The sequence below is a fragment of the Coregonus lavaretus genome, assembly GCF_964263955.1.
Source record: "Coregonus lavaretus genome assembly, contig: HAP1_SCAFFOLD_509, whole genome shotgun sequence".
Classification (NCBI taxonomy): Eukaryota; Metazoa; Chordata; class Actinopteri; order Salmoniformes; family Salmonidae; genus Coregonus; species Coregonus lavaretus.
Window position 1 is genome coordinate 84,213 of NW_028158503.1, and position 24,256 is coordinate 108,468.

The 24,256-nt window shown below is 47.7% G+C and overlaps 1 protein-coding gene across 1 annotated transcript in view; it reads left to right on the top strand.

The window, feature by feature from the left end:
* Window positions 1–7,976: 7,976 nt before the first annotated feature.
* Window positions 7,977–24,256, top strand: part of LOC311123896 (E3 ubiquitin-protein ligase Mdm2-like) — a 142,933-nt gene continuing 126,653 nt past the window's right edge. The window contains exons 1-4 of the mRNA XM_084198112.1: window positions 7,977–8,635; window positions 8,986–9,075; window positions 9,196–9,270; window positions 13,353–13,486. Coding sequence (XP_084054238.1) covers window positions 8,624–8,635; window positions 8,986–9,075; window positions 9,196–9,270; window positions 13,353–13,486 — 311 coding nt within the window. The 5' untranslated portion in view covers window positions 7,977–8,623. The remainder of the gene's footprint in view (window positions 8,636–8,985; window positions 9,076–9,195; window positions 9,271–13,352; window positions 13,487–24,256) is intronic.

Consider the following 24,256-nt stretch of genomic DNA (forward strand, 5'->3'; position numbering starts at 1 on the left):
TATCCTGTGAAAACACTACCGACCACTAATGGAATGACATCAAGTGTCACTCTACATTATGAACGCGGTAGACCGCCTCACTCACTCAATGGAATCCCAGAGATTAGTGGGCGGGAACAAAACCTGGGTCATACTAACTGAACAAGCAGATAGATGACCTCATACTCTGTTAATCAACGCATGCCTCTACTGTACTGACCCTGTCAGTCAGGATTCATGCCACAAAATATGTTTTCTTATCCAAAGCGGACCTGATGGAAACCCAGTCCATAGTCCTGCTTTTCCCTCTCTTCCTAGCTCCAGATCTCCCTTCAGCTATGCTGATTACAGACCGAGCCAAAGAGTTAGAAAACACATCTGTCAAAAACACGTCTTCCTAACCAAAGCGGACCTGATGGAAACCTGTGTCCACAGTCCTGCTTCTCCTCTCTTTCTTGCTCAAGATCTCCCTTCAGCCACGCTGAGTACAGATCGAGCCAGAGAATTAGAAGACATATCTTAGAGATAGAAACGGATAAATGGAGACGGCGTCGACCAGGATGCTGCTCTACAGATATCCTCTACTCCTGCTCTAAAAAGGGCAGTAGAAGCCGCTACTCCACGAGTGGAGTGAGCTCTGATACCCTGAGGCAATTGCCGCCCTGCTACCTCATAAGCTGTCTCAATGCCTTCACAAAGCCAGTGAGACAGCCTCTGTTTTAAAAGTGGTCTACCTAGTGCAGCCGCACCGTGACACACAAACAACTGAGGCGATGACCTAATCGCTGCTGTGCGCTCGACGTAACACGCCAAAGCGCGTACCGGGCACAGGCGATGGAGTTTCTCCTCACTCCTCTCTCTATGAGGAGGAGGAGAAAAAGCCCACAGCTCCACGGTCTGTGACCTATATGAACTCATAATAACCTTCGGCACAAATGCCGGGTTAGGACGTAACACTGCTCTGCTCAGGTCACCATTGATGGCCAGGCAGTCAGGTCTCGTCGAAAGAGCACACAAATCACTGACCCGCTTAGCTGTAGTCAAAGCGAGCAACAGTGCTGTCTTGATAGACAGCATCTTGAGGGGTATTTGATTCAATGGCTCGAACGGCGACTTACATAGCGCTTCGAGTACCAAAGCCAAATCCCACTGAGGAAGCGTGACTCTAGGTGTTGGCCTAAGTCGCCGCGTTCCTAATAGGAAGCGTTTCACTAGAGGGTGACTAAAGACATTGTCTCTGCCAAAACCCTCATGACAAGCTGAAATCGCTGCTGCAAACACTCTAATCGTGGCAGGCGATTTTTGCTTATCAAACATGAGCTGCAGAAAAGAGAGAATACTCTCCACCTGACAGCTCATGGGGTCCACACCTTGTGTGACACACCATCGTGAAAACACGTTCCATCTACTGGCATACATCTTAGAAGTGGAACTGGCACGTGAACCCTGTATGGTCCTGATCACTGCATCAGATAACCCACGGCGCTCTAGCCTGTCCCTCTCAGCAGCCAGGCCTTCAGTGGTTGGCCGATTATGGGCAATTTCCCTATCGTGCCAGCCGCCTGAGACAACGCGTCCCGTCGATGTGGAATTGGCCAAGGTGGCGCAATCAACATCTGACTCATCTCCGCAAACCACAGAGCCCCCGGGCGATCGGGCGCTATCAGTATCACTGACAGCCCCCCTGACCTCACCCTGGCTAGCAGTGGGAGAATGCAGGACAGCGGAGGGAATGCATACAGGAGAACTCTCGGCCACGGTTGGTGCGAAAAGGCGTCCCTTCCCAGTGGCGGTTCGTCCTGTTCCCTCAGAGAGAACCACAGAGGACATTGCGCGTTCACGCGTGACGCGAATAGGTCCACCTCGGCTCTCCCGAATTGTTCCCAAATCTGGAGAACAATGTCTGGATGCAGACACCACTCGTCGTCTCGAGGACCCCCTCTTGACATGAGGTCTGCTCCTACGTTCAAGTAGCCCGGAATGTGTGCTGCTCTCAATGAGCGAAGGTGCTCGTGAGCCCACAGCCACAATTCCTCTGCCGCCCGATGGAGAGCAGGAGGCCTGACTCCACCCTGGCGATTTATGTGGGCTACTGTGGTCCGGTTGTCTGACCAGACCAGCACATCGCGACCCCGAAGGGTAGACGCGAAGTGGGTCAGAACCAGTCGAACCGTTTCCAACTCCAGGAGGTTGATGTGACGACCTGATTGAGGCCACACACCTCTTATCGCTTGTGTCTGACATGTCCCTCCCCATCCCGTCAGGGACGCATCCGTGAATACTGGGATGTGAGAGGACACCTTTCCTATCGGGACTCCGTGCGTGAGAACGCGCGAGTTTCTCCAATAGTTTAGGTCTGCACTGAGCGAGAGGGGAACCACCACCAACCGATGACGTTGACGCAATGGGTCTAGTCTTAGTTGGGCGAACCATCGCTGCGTCCTGCGCATGTGCAGGAGTCCCAGCGGAACCACAGAGTGGGCTGACGACATGAGACCCAAAAGTGACATGATCGACAGCGCCGTCACCGTGTGATTCGGACCACACTTCCTTAGGGCTAGCAACAAGGCTACCCTTCGGGGGTCCGAAATTCGAGCCCTCATCCTCACAGTGTCTAGCTGTATCCCCAGGTAGACAATCTGATGAGTGGGCCAGGGCGCACTCTTTTTCCAATTCACAGCGAACCCCAGACTTGTGAGATGCATCACTGTCTGTGTTGTGTGAGTGATCGCCAGCTCTGCTGACGGGGCGAGAACCAGTAGGTCGTCCAGGTAGGCTAGTAGCCGTATTCCCTGACGACGCAACGGTTCCAATGCCGCCTCCACACACTTGGAAAATGTGCGAGGTGCCAGGGCGTACCCAAATGGCATCCTCGTGTATTCGTACGCCACCCCTTGAAAGGCGAACCGCAGAAACTTCCTGTGAAGCGGCTGAACCGGCACATGAAAGTACGCGTCCTTTAGGTCTATGCTCGTACAAAAGTCCCCTCTCTGGACACATTCCAGCAGACGTTTTGTCGTTAGCATTCGGAAGGGCCGTTTGGTTATGCTCTCGTTGAGAATGCGTAAATCCAAAATCGGCCTCACTCCCCCCGTCTTTTTGGGCACTAGGAAATAAGGCGAATATAGGCCTTTGTTCCTTTGCTCCCGGGGAACTACTGTCACCGCCTCCTTCGCCAAAAGTTCCGTAATCTCTGTCATCAGAGCGGCCACTTTGTCTGGCATTTTCATCACCGTCTCCACCACTCCCCTGAACGGGGGTGGGGTCCGGTGGAATTGGAGAGCATAACCCTTCTGCAACGTCTGTTCTAGCCAGCGTGAGAGGGTGCAGCTTCTTTGCCACTGCCAGCAATGCAGAGAAAGTGGCTGGGCGCGAAGCTGTGGTGCATCCAGTAGGAAGGACCTGTATTCCTCTATGGCCCTTACCGCCACTGTTCCCCAACATTAAAGTGGTGGAACAGCCCAAGGTGGGCCTCCCGTGAAAGGGAGAGGAAATGCGTTCTGAGAAAGAAAGAGGAGTAGGGACATCGGTTAAACCCGTAACCGTCGTATTCCTGCCCTCCTTGAACGCATCGCGGGTCTGAATTGCGCTGACCGAGGCCACAGCCTGCGGCAGGGCACCATCCCCAGCAAGCGATTGCGTCATCTTAGGTGACTGCAATTCGCTATCAGAGCCCTTCACTACAGTACTCCTAGAAGTCTGTAGTATGAGGTCTCTATGAGGTAAAAACAAGGCGGCGCCTTGATACCTTCTTAACTTTCACCTTCTGTGTGTGTTCAACTCTGCACCTCTGGTGGGCTGAACTACGCTCAGTGTGGTGAGTATTAGCGCGTTCAGAAAGAAGTGGGGGCGCCGATACACTGGGAACCTTCGTCACCGTGGTAATCGGGCCCTCCGTGAACGCAGCATGGGTCTGAATCGCACTAACCGAGACCTTAGTCTGCGATAGTGCGCCATCCCCAACTAGCGGCTGCGTCATCATGTCTCCTGACTGAGACTGCAGCCTGCTATGAGAGGCACTCACTACAGTACTCCTTGGAGTCTGTAATGTGAGGTCTCTTTGAGATAAACCAAGACGGCGTCTAGGTATTATACCTCCTTTCACCTCCTGTGTGCGTTCAGCTCTGCACCTCTGGTGGGCTGAACTACACTCAGTGTGGTGAGCCTGGGCGCGTTCAGAAAAAGGTGGGGGCGCCGATACACTGGGCACCTTCGTGACCGTGGTAATCGGGCCCTTCTTGAACGCAGCATGGGTCTGGGTCGTACTAACAGAGACCTTAGTCTGTGATAGTGCGCCATCCCCAATTTGGTTATTATCAGCGTGTTCTGAGAGAAAACGGGGGCGCCGATACGTTGGTTACGCCCGTAACCGTAGTAATCAGGCCCTCCGTGAACGCAGCACGGGTCTGAACTGCACTGACTGAGGCGTTAGCCTGAGACAGAGCGCCGTCCCGAATAGCGGTCGCGTCATCATGCCATTATCTGGCTGAGACTGCAGCCTGCTATGAGAGACACTCACTACAGTAATCCTTGGGGTCTGTAAAGTGAGGTCTCTTTGAGATAAGCCAAGACGGTGTATTGGTATCTTTCCTCCCTTCACCTCCTGTGTGCGTTCAGCTCTGCACCTCTGGTGGGCTGAACTACGCTCAGTGTGGTGAGTATTAGCGCGTTCAGAAAGAAGTGGGGGCGCCGATACACTGGGAACCTTCGTCACCGTGGTAATCGGGCCCTCCGTGAACGCAGCATGGGTCTGAATCGCACTAACCGAGACCTTAGTCTGCGATAGTGCGCCATCCCCAAATAGCGGCTGCGTCATCATGTCTCCTGACTGAGACTGCAGCCTGCTATGAGAGGCACTCACTACAGTACTCCTTGGAGTCTGTAATGTGAGGTCTCTTTGAGATAAACCAAGACGGCGTCTAGGTATTATACCTCCTTTCACCTCCTGTGTGCGTTCAGCTCTGCACCTCTGGTGGGCTGAACTACACTCAGTGTGGTGAGCCTGGGCGCGTTCAGAAAAAGGTGGGGGCGCCGATACACTGGGCACCTTCGTGACCGTGGTAATCGGGCCCTTCTTGAACGCAGCATGGGTCTGGGTCGTACTAACAGAGACCTTAGTCTGTGATAGTGCGCCATCCCCAATTTGGTTATTATCAGCGCGTTCTGAGAGAAAACGGGGGCGCCGATACGTTGGTTACGCCCGTAACCGTAGTAATCAGGCCCTCCGTGACCGCAGCACGGGTCTGAACTGCACTGACTGAGGCGTTAGCCTGAGACAGAGCGCCGTCCCGAATAGCGGTCGCGTCATCATGCCATTATCTGGCTGAGACTGCAGCCTGCTATGTGAGACACTCACTACGGCACTCCTAGGAGTCTGTAAAGTGAGGTCTTTATAAGGTACACTTAATACCTTTTATATACCTGCCTTATGTGTGCATTCAGCAACGCACCATGGTGGGCTGAGCTGCACTCATAGTGGTAAGAGAGAGAGCGAGAGTGAGGAAGGTCGAACGCTCTCGGATGTATTATGGAAAAGGGGCTCTTTTTTGACAGTGTCAAGTAGAGCCAACTCTTTATTACACACATCAACAAAAAACATTCTCCTCCATACACTCAACGGTAGAGTGGGGGGGGACAGTGGGCTCGGTCACAGCAGGCGCTGTGCCGTCTTCCGTTCTCTCCCCCTCGCCTGTCATAAACGGCGTCTCTTCTGGCCGCCCTTCGGGTGATGCCAGGATGACGCTTTAATGACCTCTCTCGCCGGCACCTCTGGCGCTGCAGGGGGGGGGGCGAGGCCCGCTCCCTTGCTGCTGGAGGCCGCCGTCTGACGCCAAGCTGTAGCGAGAGTAACGGCCGCCCTTCCTCATATCCACTTCCGGGTTGGAGGGAATGGGGGGCAGCTTAATCTCCCGCTGTTTAGCAGCCCACTCAATGAGACCTGAGAATTCAGGCACAGAGAGGCTGTGGCGTCATCATCCAGGGATGTAATGACCTCACAATTTCCCGAAGGAAAAGGGGTGTTAAACATCTGGGTCAGTGTAATGAATTGTTCCAATAGAATATTCATTTCTTCCCCAATAGCCCTGTCATCTCCTGAGTCAGTGCCCTCAGATGATGCCTCAGAAGCTGAGACTAACACTGATAGCACATCCTCAAGAGGAATATCCTCCCTAAAAATGCCCAACGCTGCTTCCACTCCTTCAAAAAGGAGGGCGCAGCTGGCGCATAGTGGGGGATTAATGAAGCTGTCCCTGGCGTGCTGTGTCCCTCAACCCACGAAACATATGTCGGGGGGGTCGACAGCCGCCAAGGGGAACAGCGACATTGAGCTCTGAAAATAGCTTTTGTTAAATACTTACCCTATGGATAAGCTTGGTGTGCTCATTATAGGACGACGTCGATGATCTGGAAAATCGACGGCGTTTTCTTCGTCCTGAGTCTTCTCTTCGTCTCTTCTTGGCTTCTTCAGTCTAGTCCAGTCGCTGAAGAACAAGGGAGGCTGATTGAGGGGAGGCACCCCCTCTTATAGGGACACCTGTACTCCTATTGGCTGTAGGTGTGTGCATAATTTTGTCTCAGGCTGCTGCTGCCTTAGGGCAGAGGGTAAACCATTAGGAGCAGAGCTCCCCTATGGGGCGGAGCTCCACGATATAGAACGGCAGTGTATCAAATACTTGTTCTCCCCACTGTAGTTGGCTTATATGTTTGACTTGGTGGAGTGGAGCAGAGAGGGGGATGGGAGCAGAGAAGGGGATGGGAGGCTGATCATTGATTGGCTGTAGTGTAGGGTGTGTCATACAATGTATCAAAATTCCAACTGCTAGCTCAAAATCTCACTCAAATGTACCACTAATATGAAAATGTTCCACAGATTGTCTTGCAGAATACTATGCACTGACAAAACATTTAGTGTTACAAATCAAAGCTTAACATTAAAATATGTGATTTCAAATGACTAAATAAAATTCAGACAGGCCTGTTATGTGCTCTCTAACACAAACATAAACTGTGTTGTTGTCAACCTTTTCACAGATCTAGGATCAGGTGACCTCCACAGAATGTTAACATTAGCCACAAATATCTGACTTCTGCAGAGTGCACAACCAACAGTTTCACAGGTCAACACGTCTCTGCCCAGGGTTGCCATGTATGCATTTTTTGTGGTTTATTGAGGTACTTTGGAAACTTTGCTGCAGGTGAAAAGTTTTGGTCGCTGGGTGCAAGGTTTTATACTACTTCTATATTGCAACTTTACCAACATGGCATTTTAAAACATTTATTAATTTCCCTGTAATCTGCTGAAATTGTGCTAGTTTTCAGGCTTTGAAGCAGGTTTGAGTGACTTCTTAGAAATTAGCAATTGACCTGGCAAGCCTGTCTCTGCCTTGAGCACAATCACCAGTAAAGTAGCTGGGCAGCACCTTTTGAAGGAAGAGGAGGATGGTTGCTGATGTTTACATTCATGCAAGAAGGTAAGCTATTAACTAAACTGCTAACCAATATTTTAGCTAAAATTGTATTTGTATTTGGTGTATTGGCAAGCAATGCATGTTCCCGTTGTCTTTATTTTGAATTAATTAATGTTAGCTCACAAATGTCTTTCGGTGGAATCCAACATGCATTGACAATGTTGTGTCAGATATACTGCGTCATGACATTGAAATTGGTAGGCTTATCCAAACAATTCATAAATGTGCAATTGTTACTTTGCATGTTTCTACCTTATACTTATTTACTGCTTGCTAAGGGTTAGCGTGCTAGCTAAGGGTTAGCGTGCTAGCTAAGGGTTAGCGTGCTAGCTAAGGGTTAGCGTGCTAGCTAAGGGTTAGCGTGCTAGCTAAGGGTTAGCGTGCTAGCTAAGGGTTAGCGTGCTAGCTAAGGGTTAGCGTGCTAGCTAAGGGTTAGCGTGCTAGCTAAGGGTTAGCGTGCTAGCGATGCTAACGATGCTAGCTATGTTGGCAAGCTAGCTAATAAGCTTAGCATAATTGGTAAACATGTCTTTGATTCAGAATACATCAATACACTGTGGTTAACCCAATGTTACATGCATTGGAAAATAAAATTGCTAGTGTAACTTGAATTGGTTTACAAGCTAGCTAGAAAAGCCAGTTCCTTTTCATCTGTTTTGTCAAGCTATAAGCCTGCATGTGTGCTAAAATATTTAATTAAATCCCCTCATTAAATTAATATATTTAAGTTGCATCAGTTTTTTATAGCCCTTTCTTACCCAAATACCATTTTTTCCGTTGGAATAATTTGGATGAAAATAAGAAATATGTGAAAGGAAATAAGTGACCAGATTTTGTTATTGAAAACCCTGGACATTCACTTCTTTAAAAAATAAATATATATACAGACATTGCCAGATTCTTTAACCAAATCCCTATTTCCTACACTAATTTTTTAAGATCGAAAACAAAATGGAAGATAAGAGTCCAGGAACCTACAAAGCAACCATTCGAGACACCCTTCCTCCAAACCTGCCCACATCAGTCTGACAGCTGATTATTACATAATGCGGAGCTGTAGTAAACTGGGACATGCCGGGCATATCCAACTCGGCACTAAGGGTGGAGGGGGGTGCACAGACGCAGGGTGGCCGCTAGGTGGGTGACTCAAAGCGGTGTGCTCGTCATGCTTCGACATGTCAAGGGAGGTTAGTAATCTGGCTTCAGCCCTACACCGGCGTCAACAGCCGGAGCAATGCTAGCCCTGACATGTCTTTCCGAGCCTATTTAAATCCCGGGGAGACGGGGAAGTGGTTCCTACTGCTAGCATCCGAGCTGAAGCACTTTATGTACAGAATATGAAGGGTGTATTATAGAGATGTGTGTGTGTGTGTATATAAGGGACGTCTACTCTTTAGTACTTCTATTTATTTAGATAGGTAAGCTTGTTTCTGTCTTCCAAAGCTTGTCTTGACGTGTATGTAATTGTATACTTTTATAAGGCATTGCATGTTAACTTTGACATTTTAAATGTATTTTTTGCTCTACTCTTCAACAGGTGAAAGACAGAATGGCAGAGAATTGTGAGAGAATGTCAGAATGGCATAGAACTGGTTCCCAAATAAATACGTTGGACAATGAGAAACTTGTAAGTATTAACTTAAATAGCTCTCCCTCTCTCTCTCTATCACACATTTTACATCATATTTGTTTACAATGACATTGAATCTAAAATAACGTTTTTGTTTTATGTGCTATTTTTTCCCAGGTACGACCAAAAGAGAAACTGCACATCTTATTACAGCAGGCAGGTGCAGACAAAGACGTTTTCACCATGAAAGAGGTATGAAGTGACTTGACAGCTGGCTGTCTTTGTTGCCTGTACCCTGCTGATATAGAAACCACACGTCTTTGGCTCAACTTTAGTTAATCAAGTTATTGTTTGCGTGAAGCAGACAGATGAAAACCGTTAAGACCCTCAATGGACATTATATCCCAGACTTTTCAGTTTCCATAATATTTTCTAGTCTCATATTTTAATTAAGTTAAATATTTGATGTTGTGAATTTCCAATTGCAGTATATCTTAGTTTACTCCTAGAATAGTGGATATTAGTTCATTTCTAAGGAAGGAATAGTTACTCTTCATGTGTTGTTAGCAGCCAAACTACTGGTATAGAAGTTGTGTAGGTGTTGCCTCTGGATTCTTCTCCACATAGTTAGATTTACACTAGTTTCACTATTGGTTGTCGCTTTCATCAACTAAGTACTACATACAGTAGATGCTCTCAAAAAATATAAAGGCTTTTGTCTTGGTTCTGTTGTTTTTCCTGTTGATATACTGTTTTACCTACTTTAGTTGAATGAACTGATTGTCACTCTAGATAAGAGCATCTGCTAAACTAGAATACAAATGCACTGTCATTTACTTATTTTAAACATAAATGGTGAGCTATGATTGGCTAGCAGGTCCCCTTGGTTTTGAAGACATGTCACACAGCTTTGGGGAGAATTGTCAGGGGGTCTATCTGTCTGTGAGGAAGTCTGAGTCAGAGAGAGAGATTGGTGTTTATCTTAGTTAGAATGTTAGAACATTCAGTCACCTCTTGACTTCCTCTCTGACTCACTGGGGTTCAAATGGACCTCTGGAATGTCAAACTAGTCTGGGACTCCTTCCTCTCTGACTCACTGGGGTTCAAATGGACCTCTGGGATGTCAAACTAGTCTGGGACTCCTTCCTCTCTGACTCACTGGGGTTCAAATGGACCTCTGGGATGTCAAACTAGTCTGGGACTCCTTCCTCTCTGACTCACTGGGGTTCAAATGGACCTCTGGGATGTCAAACTAGTCTGGGACTCCTTCCTCTCTGACTCACTGGGGTTCAAATGGACCTCTGGGATGTCAAACTAGTCTGGGACTCTTTCCTCTCTGACTCACTGGGGTTCAAATGGACCTCTGGAATGTCAAACTAGTCTGGGACTCCTTCCTCTCTGACTCACTGGGGTTCAAATGGACCTCTGGAATGTCAAACTAGTCTGGGACTCCTTCCTCTCTGACTCACTGGGGTTCAAATGGACCTCTGGGATGTCAAACTAGTCTGGGACTCCTTCCTCTCTGACTCACTGGGGTTCAAATGGACCTCTGGAATGTCAAACTAGTCTGGGACTCCTTCCTCTCTGACTCACTGGGGTTCAAATGGACCTCTGGGATGTCAAACTAGTCTGGGACTCCTTCCTCTCTGACTCACTGGGGTTCAAATGGACCTCTGGAATGTCAAACTAGTCTGGGACTCCTTCCTCTCTGTTGTTCATCAGGGAGACAGTTATCTCAGACTGAGAGGCTGCATTGATGCTTTAGTTTATAGGGTGTTGAGTGTTTAACTGGTCCACATTGATTGCTGGAGAATATGTTTACAGTCTGTGTAATCTGCTTTTATGATAAGGAACTGATGCCTTCATGGCAGTGATCAATCACAATAGCCTCCTGTCAGCTAGAGAAGTATATGGGATGGAGTCATATATTTCTACTCAGTACAGTGATCATGTGTCTATCAGTTGCCTGTCTAAAATGGGACCCAGAATACTCTTATTCTGTTGTCTGGATCAGTATGGGATGAGGTGTATCAACTAGACTGGGACAGAACTGCCTGGATCAGTATATGGAGAGTATCAACTAGACTGGGACAGAACTGCCTGGATCAGTATGGGATGAGGTGTATCGACTAGACTGAGACAGAACTGCCTGGATCAGTATGGGATGAGGTGTATCGACTAGACTGGGACAGAACTGCCTGGATCAGTATATGGAGGGAGGGTATCGACTAGACTGAGACAGAACTGCCTGGATCAGTATATGGAGAGTATCAACTAGACTGGGACAGAACTGCCTGGATCAGTATGGGATGAGGTGTATCGACTAGACTGAGACAGAACTGCCTGGATCAGTATGGGATGAGGTGTATCGACTAGACTGAGACAGAACTGTCTGGATCAGTATATGGAGAGTATCAACTAGACTGAGACAGAACTGCCTGGATCAGTATGGGATGAGGTGTATCGACTAGACTGAGACAGAACTGTCTGGATCAGTATATGGAGAGTATCGACTAGACTGAGACAGAACTGCCTGGATCAGTATATGGAGGGAGGGTATCAACTAGACTGAGACAGAACTGTCTGGATCAGTATATGGAGAGAGGGTATCGACTAGACTGAGACAGAACTGTCTGGATCAGTATATGGAGGGAGGGTATCGACTAGACTGAGACAGAACTGTCTGGATCAGTATATGGAGAGTAACGACTAGACTGGGACAGAACTGTCTGGATCAGTATATGGAGAGTAACGACTAGACTGGGACAGAACTGTCTGGATCAGTATATGGAGGGAGGGTATCGACTAGACTGGGACAGAACTGTCTGGATCAGTATATGGAGAGTAACGACTAGACTGGGACAGAACTGTCTGGATCAGTATATGGAGAGTAACGACTAGACTGGGACAGAACTGCCTGGATCAGTATATGGAGAGTAACGACTAGACTGGGACAGAACTGTCTGGATCAGTATATGGAGAGTAACGACTAGACTGGGACAGAACTGTCTGGATCAGTATGGGATGAGGTGTATCAACTAGACTGGGACAGAACTGCCTGGATCAGTATATGGAGAGTATCAACTAGACTGGGACAGAACTGTCTGGATCAGTATGGGATGAGGTGTATCGACTAGACTGGGACAGAACTGCCTGGATCAGTATATGGAGGGAGGGTATCAACTAGACTGAGACAGAACTGTCTGGTATCAACTAGACTGGGACAGAACTGTCTGGTATCAACTAGACTGGGACAGAACTATTGATGGTGCGGTCTTATCCTGAGACATTCCCAGACTTCTACTCTTGACCTCTGGCAACACCCCTGTTACGCTCTCTCTCCTCTTGACCTCTGGCAGCACCCCTGTTACGCTCTCTCTCCTCTTGACCTCTGGCAGCACCCCTGTTACGCTCTCTCTCCTCTTGACCTCTGGCAGCACCCCTGTTACGCTCTCTCTCCTCTTGACCTCTGGCAGCACCCCTGTTACGCTCTCTCTCCTCTTGACCTCTGGCAGCACCCCTGTTACGCTCTCTCTCCTCTTGACCTCTGGCAGCACCCCTGTTACGCTCTCTCTCCTTTTGACCTCTGGCAGCACCCCTGTTACGCTCTCTCTCCTCTTGACCTCTGGCAGCACCCCTGTTACGCTCTCTCTCCTCTTGACCTCTGGCAGCACCCCTGTTACACTCTCTCTCCTCTTGACCTCTGGCAGCACCCCTGTTACGCTCTCTCTCCTCTTGACCTCTGGCAGCACCCCTGTTACGCTCTCTCTCCTCTTGACCTCTGGCAGCACCCCTGTTACGCTCTCTCTCCTCTTGACCTCTGGCAGCACCCCTGTTACGCTCTCTCTCCTCTTGACCTCTGGCAGCACCCCTGTTACGCTCTCTCTCCTCTTGACCTCTGGCAGCACCCCTGTTACGCTCTCTCTCCTCTTGACCTCTGGCAGCACCCCTGTTACGCTCTCTCTCCTCTTGACCTCTGGCAGCACCCCTGTTACGCTCTCTCTCCTCTTGACCTCTGGCAGCACCCCTGTTACGCTCTCTCTCCTTTTGACCTCTGGCAGCACCCCTGTTACGCTCTCTCTCCTCTTGACCTCTGGCAGCACCCCTGTTACGCTCTCTCTCCTCTTGACCTCTGGCAGCACCCCTGTTACGCTCTCTCTCCTCTTGACCTCTGGCAGCACCCCTGTTACGCTCTCTCTCCTCTTGACCTCTGGCAGCACCCCTGTTACGCTCTCTCTCCTCTTGACCTCTGGCAGCACCCCTGTTACGCTCTCTCTCCTCTTGTGTGTTATGCTGTGGTGTTGACCTGTGACCCCTGTGCTGTCTATTGTCAGGTGATATTCTACCTGGGGCAGTACATCATGAAGAAGCAGCTTTATGACATGAAGCAGCAACACCTAGTGCACTGTGCTGACGACCCACTGGGGGCTGTACTGGGAGTGGACAGCTTCTCTGTTAAAGAGCCACGGTGAGGGGACACACTGCAGGGAGTGGACAGCTTCTCCATCAAAGAGCCACACACAGACACTCTCACAATAACACACACACAGACACTCTCACAATAACACACACACAGACACTCTCACAATAACACACACACAGACACTCTCACAATAACACACACACAGACACTCTCACAATAACACACACACAGACACTCTCACAATAACACACACACACAGACACTCTCACAATAACACACACACAGACACTCTCACAATAACACACACACAGACACTCTCACAATAACACACACACAGACACTCTCACAATAACACACACACAGACACTCTCACAATAACACACACACAGACACTCTCACAATAACACACACACAGACACTCTCACAATAACACACACACAGACACTCTCACAATAACACACACACAGACACTCTCACAATAACACACACACAGACACTCTCACAATAACACACACACACAGACACTCTCACAATAACACACACACAGACACTCTCACAATAACACACACACAGACACTCTCACAATAACACACACACAGACACTCTCACAATAACACACACACAGACACTCTCACAATAACACACACACAGACACTCTCACAATAACACACACACACAGACACTCTCACAATAACACACACACAGACACTCTCACAATAACACACACACAGCTTGGGGCGGACGATAAACCCCCACCCTGTTTACCCCCACCCCAACACACCCCCACCCTGTTTACCCCCACCCCAACACACACACCCTGTTTACCCCCACCCTGTTTACCCCCACCCCCAACACACACATAATCTAAGACAGGCTCTCTGTAAGTCGCTCTGGATAAGAGCGTCTGCTAAATGACTAAAATTTAAATGTACACAGCCTCTAATACAGTCCCTCTACACAGCCTCTAATACAGCCTCTAATACATCCCCTCTACACATCCTCTAATACATCCCCTCTACACAGACTCTAATACAGCCTCTAATACATCCCCTCTACACAGCCTCTAATACATCCCCTCTATACATCCTCTAATACATCCCCTCTACACAGACTCTAATACAGCCTCTAATACATCCCCTCTATACATCCTCTAATACATCCCCTCTACACAGCCTCTAATACATCCCCTCTACACAGCCTCTAATACATCCCCTCTACACAGCCTCTAATACATTCCCTCTACACAGCCTCTAATACATCCCCTCTATACATCCTCTAATACATCCCCTCTACACAGCCTCTAATACATCCCCTCTAGACAGCCTCTAATACATCCCCTCTACACAGCCTCTAATACATCCCCTCTACACACCCTCTAATACATCCCCTCTACACAGCCTCTAATACATCCCCTCTACACAGCCTCTAATACATCCCCTCTACACAGCCTCTAATACATCCCCTCTACACAGCCTCGAATACATCCCCTCTACACAGCCTAGAATACATCCCGTCTACACAGCCTCTAATACATCCCCTCTACACAGCCGCTAATACATCCCCTCTATACATCCTCTAATACATCCCCTCTACACAGCCTCTAATACAGCCTCTAATACATCCCCTCTACACAGCCTCTAATACATCCCCTCTAGACAGCCTCTAATACATCCCCTCTACACAGCCTCTAATACATCCCCTCTACACAGCCTGTAATACATCCCCTCTATACATCCTCTAATACATCCCCTCTACACAGCCTCTGATACATCCCCTCTAGACAGCCTCTAATACATCCCCTCTAATACAGCCTCTAATACATCCCCTCTACACAGCCTCTAATACATCCCCTCTACACAGCCTCTAATACATCCCCTCTACACAGCCTCTAATACATCCCCTCTACACACCCTCTAATACATCCCCTCTATACATCCTCTAATACATCCCCTCTACACAGCCTCTAATACATCCCCTCTACACAGCCTCTAATACATCCCCTCTACACAGCCTCTAATACATCCCCTCTACACAGCCTCTAATACATCCCCTCTACACATCCTCTAATACATCCCCTCTACACAGCCTCTAATACAGCCTCTAATACATCCCCTCTACACAGCCTCTAATACATCCCCTCTATACATCCTCTAATACATCCCCTCTATACATCCTCTAATACATCCCCTCTACACAGCCTCTAATACATCCCCTCTATACATCCTCTAATACATCCCCTCTACACAGCCTCTAATACATCCCCTCTATACATCCTCTAATACATCCCCTCTACACAGCCTCTAATACAGTCCCTCTACACAGCCTCTAATACATCCCCTCTACACAGCCTGTAATACATCCCCTCTACACAGCCTCTAATACATCCCCTCTACACAGCCTCTAATACATCCCCTCTAATAGAGCCTCTAATACATCCCCTCTACACAGCCTCTAATACATCCCCTCTAATACAGCCTCTAATACATCCCCTCTACACAGCCTCTAATACATCCCCTCTACACAGCCTCTAATACATCCCCTCTACACAGCCTGTAATACATCCCCTCTACACAGCCTTTAATACATCCCCTCTACACAGCCTTTAATACATCCCCTCTACACAGCCTCTAATACAGCCTCTAATACATCCCCTCTACACAGCCTCTAATACATCCCCTCTATACATCCTCTAATACATCCCCTCTATACATCCTCTAATACATCCCCTCTACACAGCCTCTAATACATCCCCTCTATACATCCTCTAATACATCCCCTCTACATAGCCTCTAATACATCCCCTCTATACATCCTCTAATACATCCCCTCTAGACAGCCTCTAATACATCCCCTCTACACAGCCTCTAATACATCCCCTCTACACACCCTCTAATACATCCCCTCTACACAGCCTCTAATACAGTCCCTCTACACAGCCTCTAATACATCCCCTCTACACAGCCTCTAATACATCCCCTCTACACAGCCTCGAATACATCCCCTCTACACAGCCTCGAATACATCCCCTCTACACAGCCGCTAATACATCCCCTCTATACATCCTCTAATACATCCCCTCTACACAGCCTCTAATACAGCCTCTAATACATCCCCTCTACACAGCCTCTAATACTTCCCCTCTAGACAGCCTCTAATACATCCCCTCTACACAGCCTCTAATACATCCCCTCTACACAGCCTCTAATACATCCCCTCTATACATCCTCTAATACATCCCCTCTACACAGCCTCTAATACATCCCCTCTAGACAGCCTCTAATACATCCCCTCTAATACAGCCTCTAATACATCCCCTCTACACAGCCTCTAATACATCCCCTCTACACAGCCTCTAATACATCCCCTCTACACAGCCTCTAATACATCCCCTCTACACACCCTCTAATACATCCCCTCTATACATCCTCTAATACATCCCCTCTACACAGCCTCTAATACATCCCCTCTACACAGCCTCTAATACATCCCCTCTACACAGCCTCTAATACATCCCCTCTACACAGCCTCTAATACATCCCCTCTACACAGCCTCTAATACATCCCCTCTACACAGCCTCTAATACATCCCCTCTACACATCCTCTAATACATCCCCTCTACACAGCCTCTAATACAGCCTCTAATACATCCCCTCTACACAGCCTCTAATAAATCCCCTCTATACATCCTCTAATACATCCCCTCTATACATCCTCTAATACATCCCCTCTACACAGCCTCTAATACATCCCCTCTATACATCCTCTAATACATCCCCTCTACACAGCCTCTAATACATCCCCTCTATACATCCTCTAATACATCCCCTCTACACAGCCTCTAATACAGTCCCTCTACACATCCTCTAATACATCCCCTCTACACAGCCTGTAATACATCCCCTCTACACAGCCTCTAATACATCCCCTCTACACAACCTCTAATACATCCCCTCTAATAGAGCCTCTAATACATCCCCTCTACACAGCCTCTAATACATCCCCTCTAATACAGCCTCTAATACATCCCCTCTACACAGCCTCTAATACATCCCCTCTACACAGCCTCTAATACATCCCCTCTACACAGCCTCTAATACATCCCCTCTACACAGCCTCTAATACATCCCCTCTACACAGCCTCGAATACATCCCCTCTACACAGCCTAGAATACATCCCCTCTACACAGCCTCTAATACATCCCCTCTACACAGCCGCTAATACATCCCCTCTATACATCCTCTAATACATCCCCTCTACACAGCCTCTAATACAGCCTCTAATACATCCCCTCTACACAGCCTCTAATACATCCCCTCTAGACAGCCTCTAATACATCCCCTCTACACAGCCTCTAATACATCCCCTCTACACAGCCTGTAATACATCCCCTCTATACATCCTCTAATACATCCCCTCTACACAGCCTCTAATACATCCCCTCTAGACAGCCTCTAATACATCCCCTCTAATACAGCCTCTAATACATCCCCTCTACACAGCCTCTAATACATCCCCTCTACACAGCCTCTAATACATCCCCTCTACACAGCCTCTAATACATCCCCTCTACACATCCTCTAATACATCCCCTCTACACAGCCTCTAATACATCCCCTCTACACAGCCTCTAATACATCCCCTCTACACAGCCTCTAATACATCCCCTCTACACAGCCTCTAATACATCCCCTCTACACAGCCTCTAATACATCCCCTCTACACAGCCTCTAATACAGCCTCTAATACATCCCCTCTACACAGCCTCTAATACATCCCCTCTATACATCCTCTAATACATCCCCTCTATACATCCTCTAATACATCCCCTCTACACAGCCTCTAATACATCCCCTCTATACATCCTCTAATACATCCCCTCTACACAGCCTCTAATACATCCCCTCTATACATCCTCTAATACATCCCCTCTACACAGCCTCTAATACAGTCCCTCTACACAGCCTCTAATACATCCCCTCTACACAGCCTGTAATACATCCCCTCTACACAGCCTCTAATACATCCCCTCTACACAGCCTGTAATACATCCCCTCTACACAGCCTTTAATACATCCCCTCTACACAGCCTTTAATACATCCCCTCTACACAGCCTCTAATACAGCCTCTAATACATCCCCTCTACACAGCCTCTAATACATCCCCTCTATACATCCTCTAATACATCCCCTCTATACATCCTCTAATACATCCCCTCTACACAGCCTCTAATACATCCCCTCTATACATCCTCTAATACATCCCCTCTACATAGCCTCTAATACATCCCCTCTATACATCCTCTAATACATCCCCTCTAGACAGCCTCTAATACATCCCCTCTACACAGCCTCTAATACATCCCCTCTACACACCCTCTAATACATCCCCTCTACACAGCCTCTAATACATCCCCTCTACACAGCCTCTAATACATCCCCTCTACACAGCCTCTAATATATCCCCTCTACACATCCTCGAATACATCCCCTCTACACAGCCTCGAATACATCCCCTCTACACAGCCGCTAATACATCCCCTCTATACATCCTCTAATACATCCCCTCTACACAGCCTCTAATACAGCCTCTAATACATCCCCTCTACACAGCCTCTAATACATCCCCTCTAGACAGCCTCTAATACATCCCCTCTACACAGCCTCTAATACATCCCCTCTACACAGCCTCTAATACATCCCCTCTATACATCCTCTAATACATCCCCTCTACACAGCCTCTAATACATCCCCTCTAGACAGCCTCTAATACATCCCCTCTAATACAGCCTCTAATACATCCCCTCTACACAGCCTCTAATACATCCCCTCTACACAGCCTCTAATACATCCCCTCTACACAGCCTCTAATACATCCCCTCTACACACCCTCTAATACATCCCCTCTATACATCCTCTAATACATCCCCTCTACACAGCCTCTAATACATCCCCTCTACACAGCCTCTAATACATCCCCTCTACACAGCCTCTAATACATCCCCTCTACACAGCCTCTAATACATCCCCTCTACACAGCCTCTAATACATCCCCTCTACACAGCCTCTAATACATCCCCTCTACACATCCTCTAATACATCCCCTCTACACAGCCTCTAATACAGCCTCTAATACATCCCCTCTACACAGCCTCTAATAAATCCCCTCTATACATCCTCTAATACATCCCCTCTATACATCCTCTAATACATCCCCTCTACACAGCCTCTAATACATCCCCTCTATACATCCTCTAATACATCCCCTCTACACAGCCTCTAATACATCCCCTCTATACATCCTCTAATACATCCCCTCTACACAGCCTCTAATACAGTCCCTCTACACAGCCTCTAATACATCCCCTCTACACAGCCTGTAATACATCCCCTCTACACAGCCTCTAATACATCCCCTCTAGACAGCCTCTAATACATCCCCTCTAATAGAGCCTCTAATACATCCCCTCTACACAGCCTCTAATACATCCCCTCTAATACAGCCTCTAATACATCCCCTCTACACAGCCTCTAATACATCCCCTCTACACAGCCTCTAATACATCCCCTCTACACAGCCTGTAATACATCCCCTCTACACAGCCTCTAATACATCCCCTCTACACAGCCTCTAATACATCCCCTCTACACAGCCTCTAATACATCCCCTCTACACAGCCTCTAATACATCCCCTCTACACATCCTCTAATACATCCCCTCTACACAGCCTCTAATACAGCCTCTAATACATCCCCTCTACACAGCCTCTAATACATCCCCTCTACACAGCCTCTAATACATCCCCTCTATACATCCTCTAATACATCCCCTCTATACATCCTCTAATACATCCCCTCTACACAGCCTCTAATACATCCCCTCTATACATCCTCTAATACATCCCCTCTACACAGCCTCTAATACATCCCCTCTATACATCCTCTAATACATCCCCTCTACACAGCCTCTAATACAGTCCCTCTACACAGCCTCTAATACATCCCCTCTACACAGCCTGTAATACATCCCCTCTACACAGCCTCTAATACATCCCCTCTAATAGAGCCTCTAATACATCCCCTCTACACAGCCTCTAATACATCCCCTCTAATACAGCCTCTAATACATCCCCTCTACACAGCCTCTAATACATCCCCTCTACACAGCCTCTAATACATCCCCTCTACACAGCCTGTAATACATCCCCTCTACACAGCCTTTAATACATCCCCTCTACACAGCCTTTAATACATCCCCTCTACACAGCCTCTAATACATCCTCTAATACATCCCCTCTACACAGCCTCTAATACATCCCCTCTATACATCCTCTAATACATCCCCTCTATACATCCTCTAATACATCCCCTCTACACAGCCTCTAATACATCCCCTCTATACATCCTCTAATACATCCCCTCTACATAGCCTCTAATACATCCCCTCTATACATCCTCTAATACATCCCCTCTACACAGCCTCTAATACATCCCCTCTACACAGCCTCTAATACATCCCCTCTACACAGCCTCTAATACATCCCCTCTAATACAGCCTCTAATACATCCTCTCTACACAGCCTCTAATACATCCCCTCTACACAGCCTCTAATACATCCCCTCTACACAGCCTCTAATACATCCCCTCTACACAGCCTCTAATACATCCCCTCTACACAGCCTCTAATACATCCCCTCTACACAGCCTCTAATACATCCCCTCTACACAGCCTCTAATACATCCCCTCTACACAGCCTGTAATACATCCCCTCTACACAGCCTCTAATACATCCCCTCTACACAGCCTGTAATACATCCCCTCTATACAGCCTCTAATACATCCCCTCTATACAGCCTCTAATACATCCCCTCTACACAGCCTGTAATACATCCCCTCTAATACAGCCTCTAATACATCCCCTCTATACATCCTCTAATACATCCCCTCTACACAGCCTCTAATACAGTCCCTCTACACAGCCTCTAATACATCCCCTCTACACAGCCTCTAATACATCCCCTCTACACAGCCTGTAATACATCCCCTCTACACAGACTCTAATACATCCCCTCTACACAGCCTCTAATACATCCCCTCTACACAGCCTCTAATACATCCCCTCTACACAGCCTGTAATACATCCCCTCTATACATCCTCTAATACATCCCCTCTACACAGCCTCTAATACAGTCCCTCTACACAGCCTCTAATACATCCCCTCTACACAGCCTGTAATACATCCCCTCTACACAGCCTCTAATACATCCCCTCTACACAGCCTCTAATACATCCCCTCTACACAGCCTCTAATACATCCCCTCTAATACAGCCTCTAATACATCCCCTCTACACAGCCTCTAATACATCCCCTCTACACAGCCTCTAATACATCCCCTCTACACAGCCTGTAATACATCCCCTCTACACAGCCTCTAATACATCCCCTCTACACAGCCTCTAATACATCCCCTCTACACAGCCTCTAATACATCCCCTCTACACAGCCTCTAATACATCCCCTCTACACATCCTCTAATACATCCCCTCTACACAGCCTCTAATACAGCCTCTAATACATCCCCTCTACACAGCCTCTAATACATCCCCTCTACACAGCCTCTAATACATCCCCTCTATACATCCTCTAATACATCCCCTCTATACATCCTCTAATACATCCCCTCTACACAGCCTCTAATACATCCCCTCTATACATCCTCTAATACATCCCCTCTACACAGCCTCTAATACATCCCCTCTATACATCCTCTAATACATCCCCTCTACACAGCCTCTAATACAGTCCCTCTACACAGCCTCTAATACATCCCCTCTACACAGCCTGTAATACATCCCCTCTACACAGCCTCTAATACATCCCCTCTAATAGAGCCTCTAATACATCCCCTCTACACAGCCTCTAATACATCCCCTCTAATACAGCCTCTAATACATCCCCTCTACACAGCCTCTAATACATCCCCTCTACACAGCCTCTAATACATCCCCTCTACACAGCCTGTAATACATCCCCTCTACACAGCCTTTAATACATCCCCTCTACACAGCCTTTAATACATCCCCTCTACACAGCCTCTAATACATCCTCTAATACATCCCCTCTACACAGCCTCTAATACATCCCCTCTATACATCCTCTAATACATCCCCTCTATACATCCTCTAATACATCCCCTCTACACAGCCTCTAATACATCCCCTCTATACATCCTCTAATACATCCCCTCTACATAGCCTCTAATACATCCCCTCTATACATCCTCTAATACATCCCCTCTACACAGCCTCTAATACATCCCCTCTACACAGCCTCTAATACATCCCCTCTACACAGCCTCTAATACATCCCCTCTAATACAGCCTCTAATACATCCTCTCTACACAGCCTCTAATACATCCCCTCTACACAGCCTCTAATACATCCCCTCTACACAGCCTCTAATACATCCCCTCTACACAGCCTCTAATACATCCCCTCTACACAGCCTCTAATACATCCCCTCTACACAGCCTCTAATACATCCCCTCTACACAGCCTCTAATACATCCCCTCTACACAGCCTGTAATACATCCCCTCTACACAGCCTCTAATACATCCCCTCTACACAGCCTGTAATACATCCCCTCTATACAGCCTCTAATACATCCCCTCTATACAGCCTCTAATACATCCCCTCTACACAGCCTGTAATACATCCCCTCTAATACAGCCTCTAATACATCCCCTCTATACATCCTCTAATACATCCCCTCTACACAGCCTCTAATACAGTCCCTCTACACAGCCTCTAATACATCCCCTCTACACAGCCTCTAATACATCCCCTCTACACAGCCTGTAATACATCCCCTCTACACAGACTCTAATACATCCCCTCTACACAGCCTCTAATACATCCCCTCTACACAGCCTCTAATACATCCCCTCTACACAGCCTGTAATACATCCCCTCTATACATCCTCTAATACATCCCCTCTACACAGCCTCTAATACAGTCCCTCTACACAGCCTCTAATACATCCCCTCTACACAGCCTGTAATACATCCCCTCTACACAGCCTCTAATACATCCCCTCTACACAGCCTCTAATACATCCCCTCTAATAGAGCCTCTAATACATCCCCTCTACACAGCCTCTAATACATCCCCTCTAATACAGCCTCTAATACATCCCCTCTACACAGCCTCTAATACATCCCCTCTACACAGCCTCTAATACATCCCCTCTACACAGCCTGTAATACATCCCCTCTACACAGCCTTTAATACATCCCCTCTACACAGCCTTTAATACATCCCCTCTACACAGCCTCTAATACAGCCTCTAATACATCCCCTCTACACAGCCTCTAATACATCCCCTCTATACATCCTCTAATACATCCCCTCTATACATCCTCTAATACATCCCCTCTACACAGCCTCTAATACATCCCCTCTATACATCCTCTAATACATCCCCTCTACATAGCCTCTAATACATCCCCTCTATACATCCTCTAATACATCCCCTCTAGACAGCCTCTAATACATCCCCTCTACACAGCCTCTAATACATCCCCTCTACACACCCTCTAATACATCCCCTCTACACAGCCTCTAATACATCCCCTCTACACAGCCTCTAATACATCCCCTCTACACAGCCTCTAATATATCCCCTCTACACATCCTCGAATACATCCCCTCTACACAGCCTCGAATACATCCCCTCTACACAGCCGCTAATACATCCCCTCTATACATCCTCTAATACATCCCCTCTACACAGCCTCTAATACAGCCTCT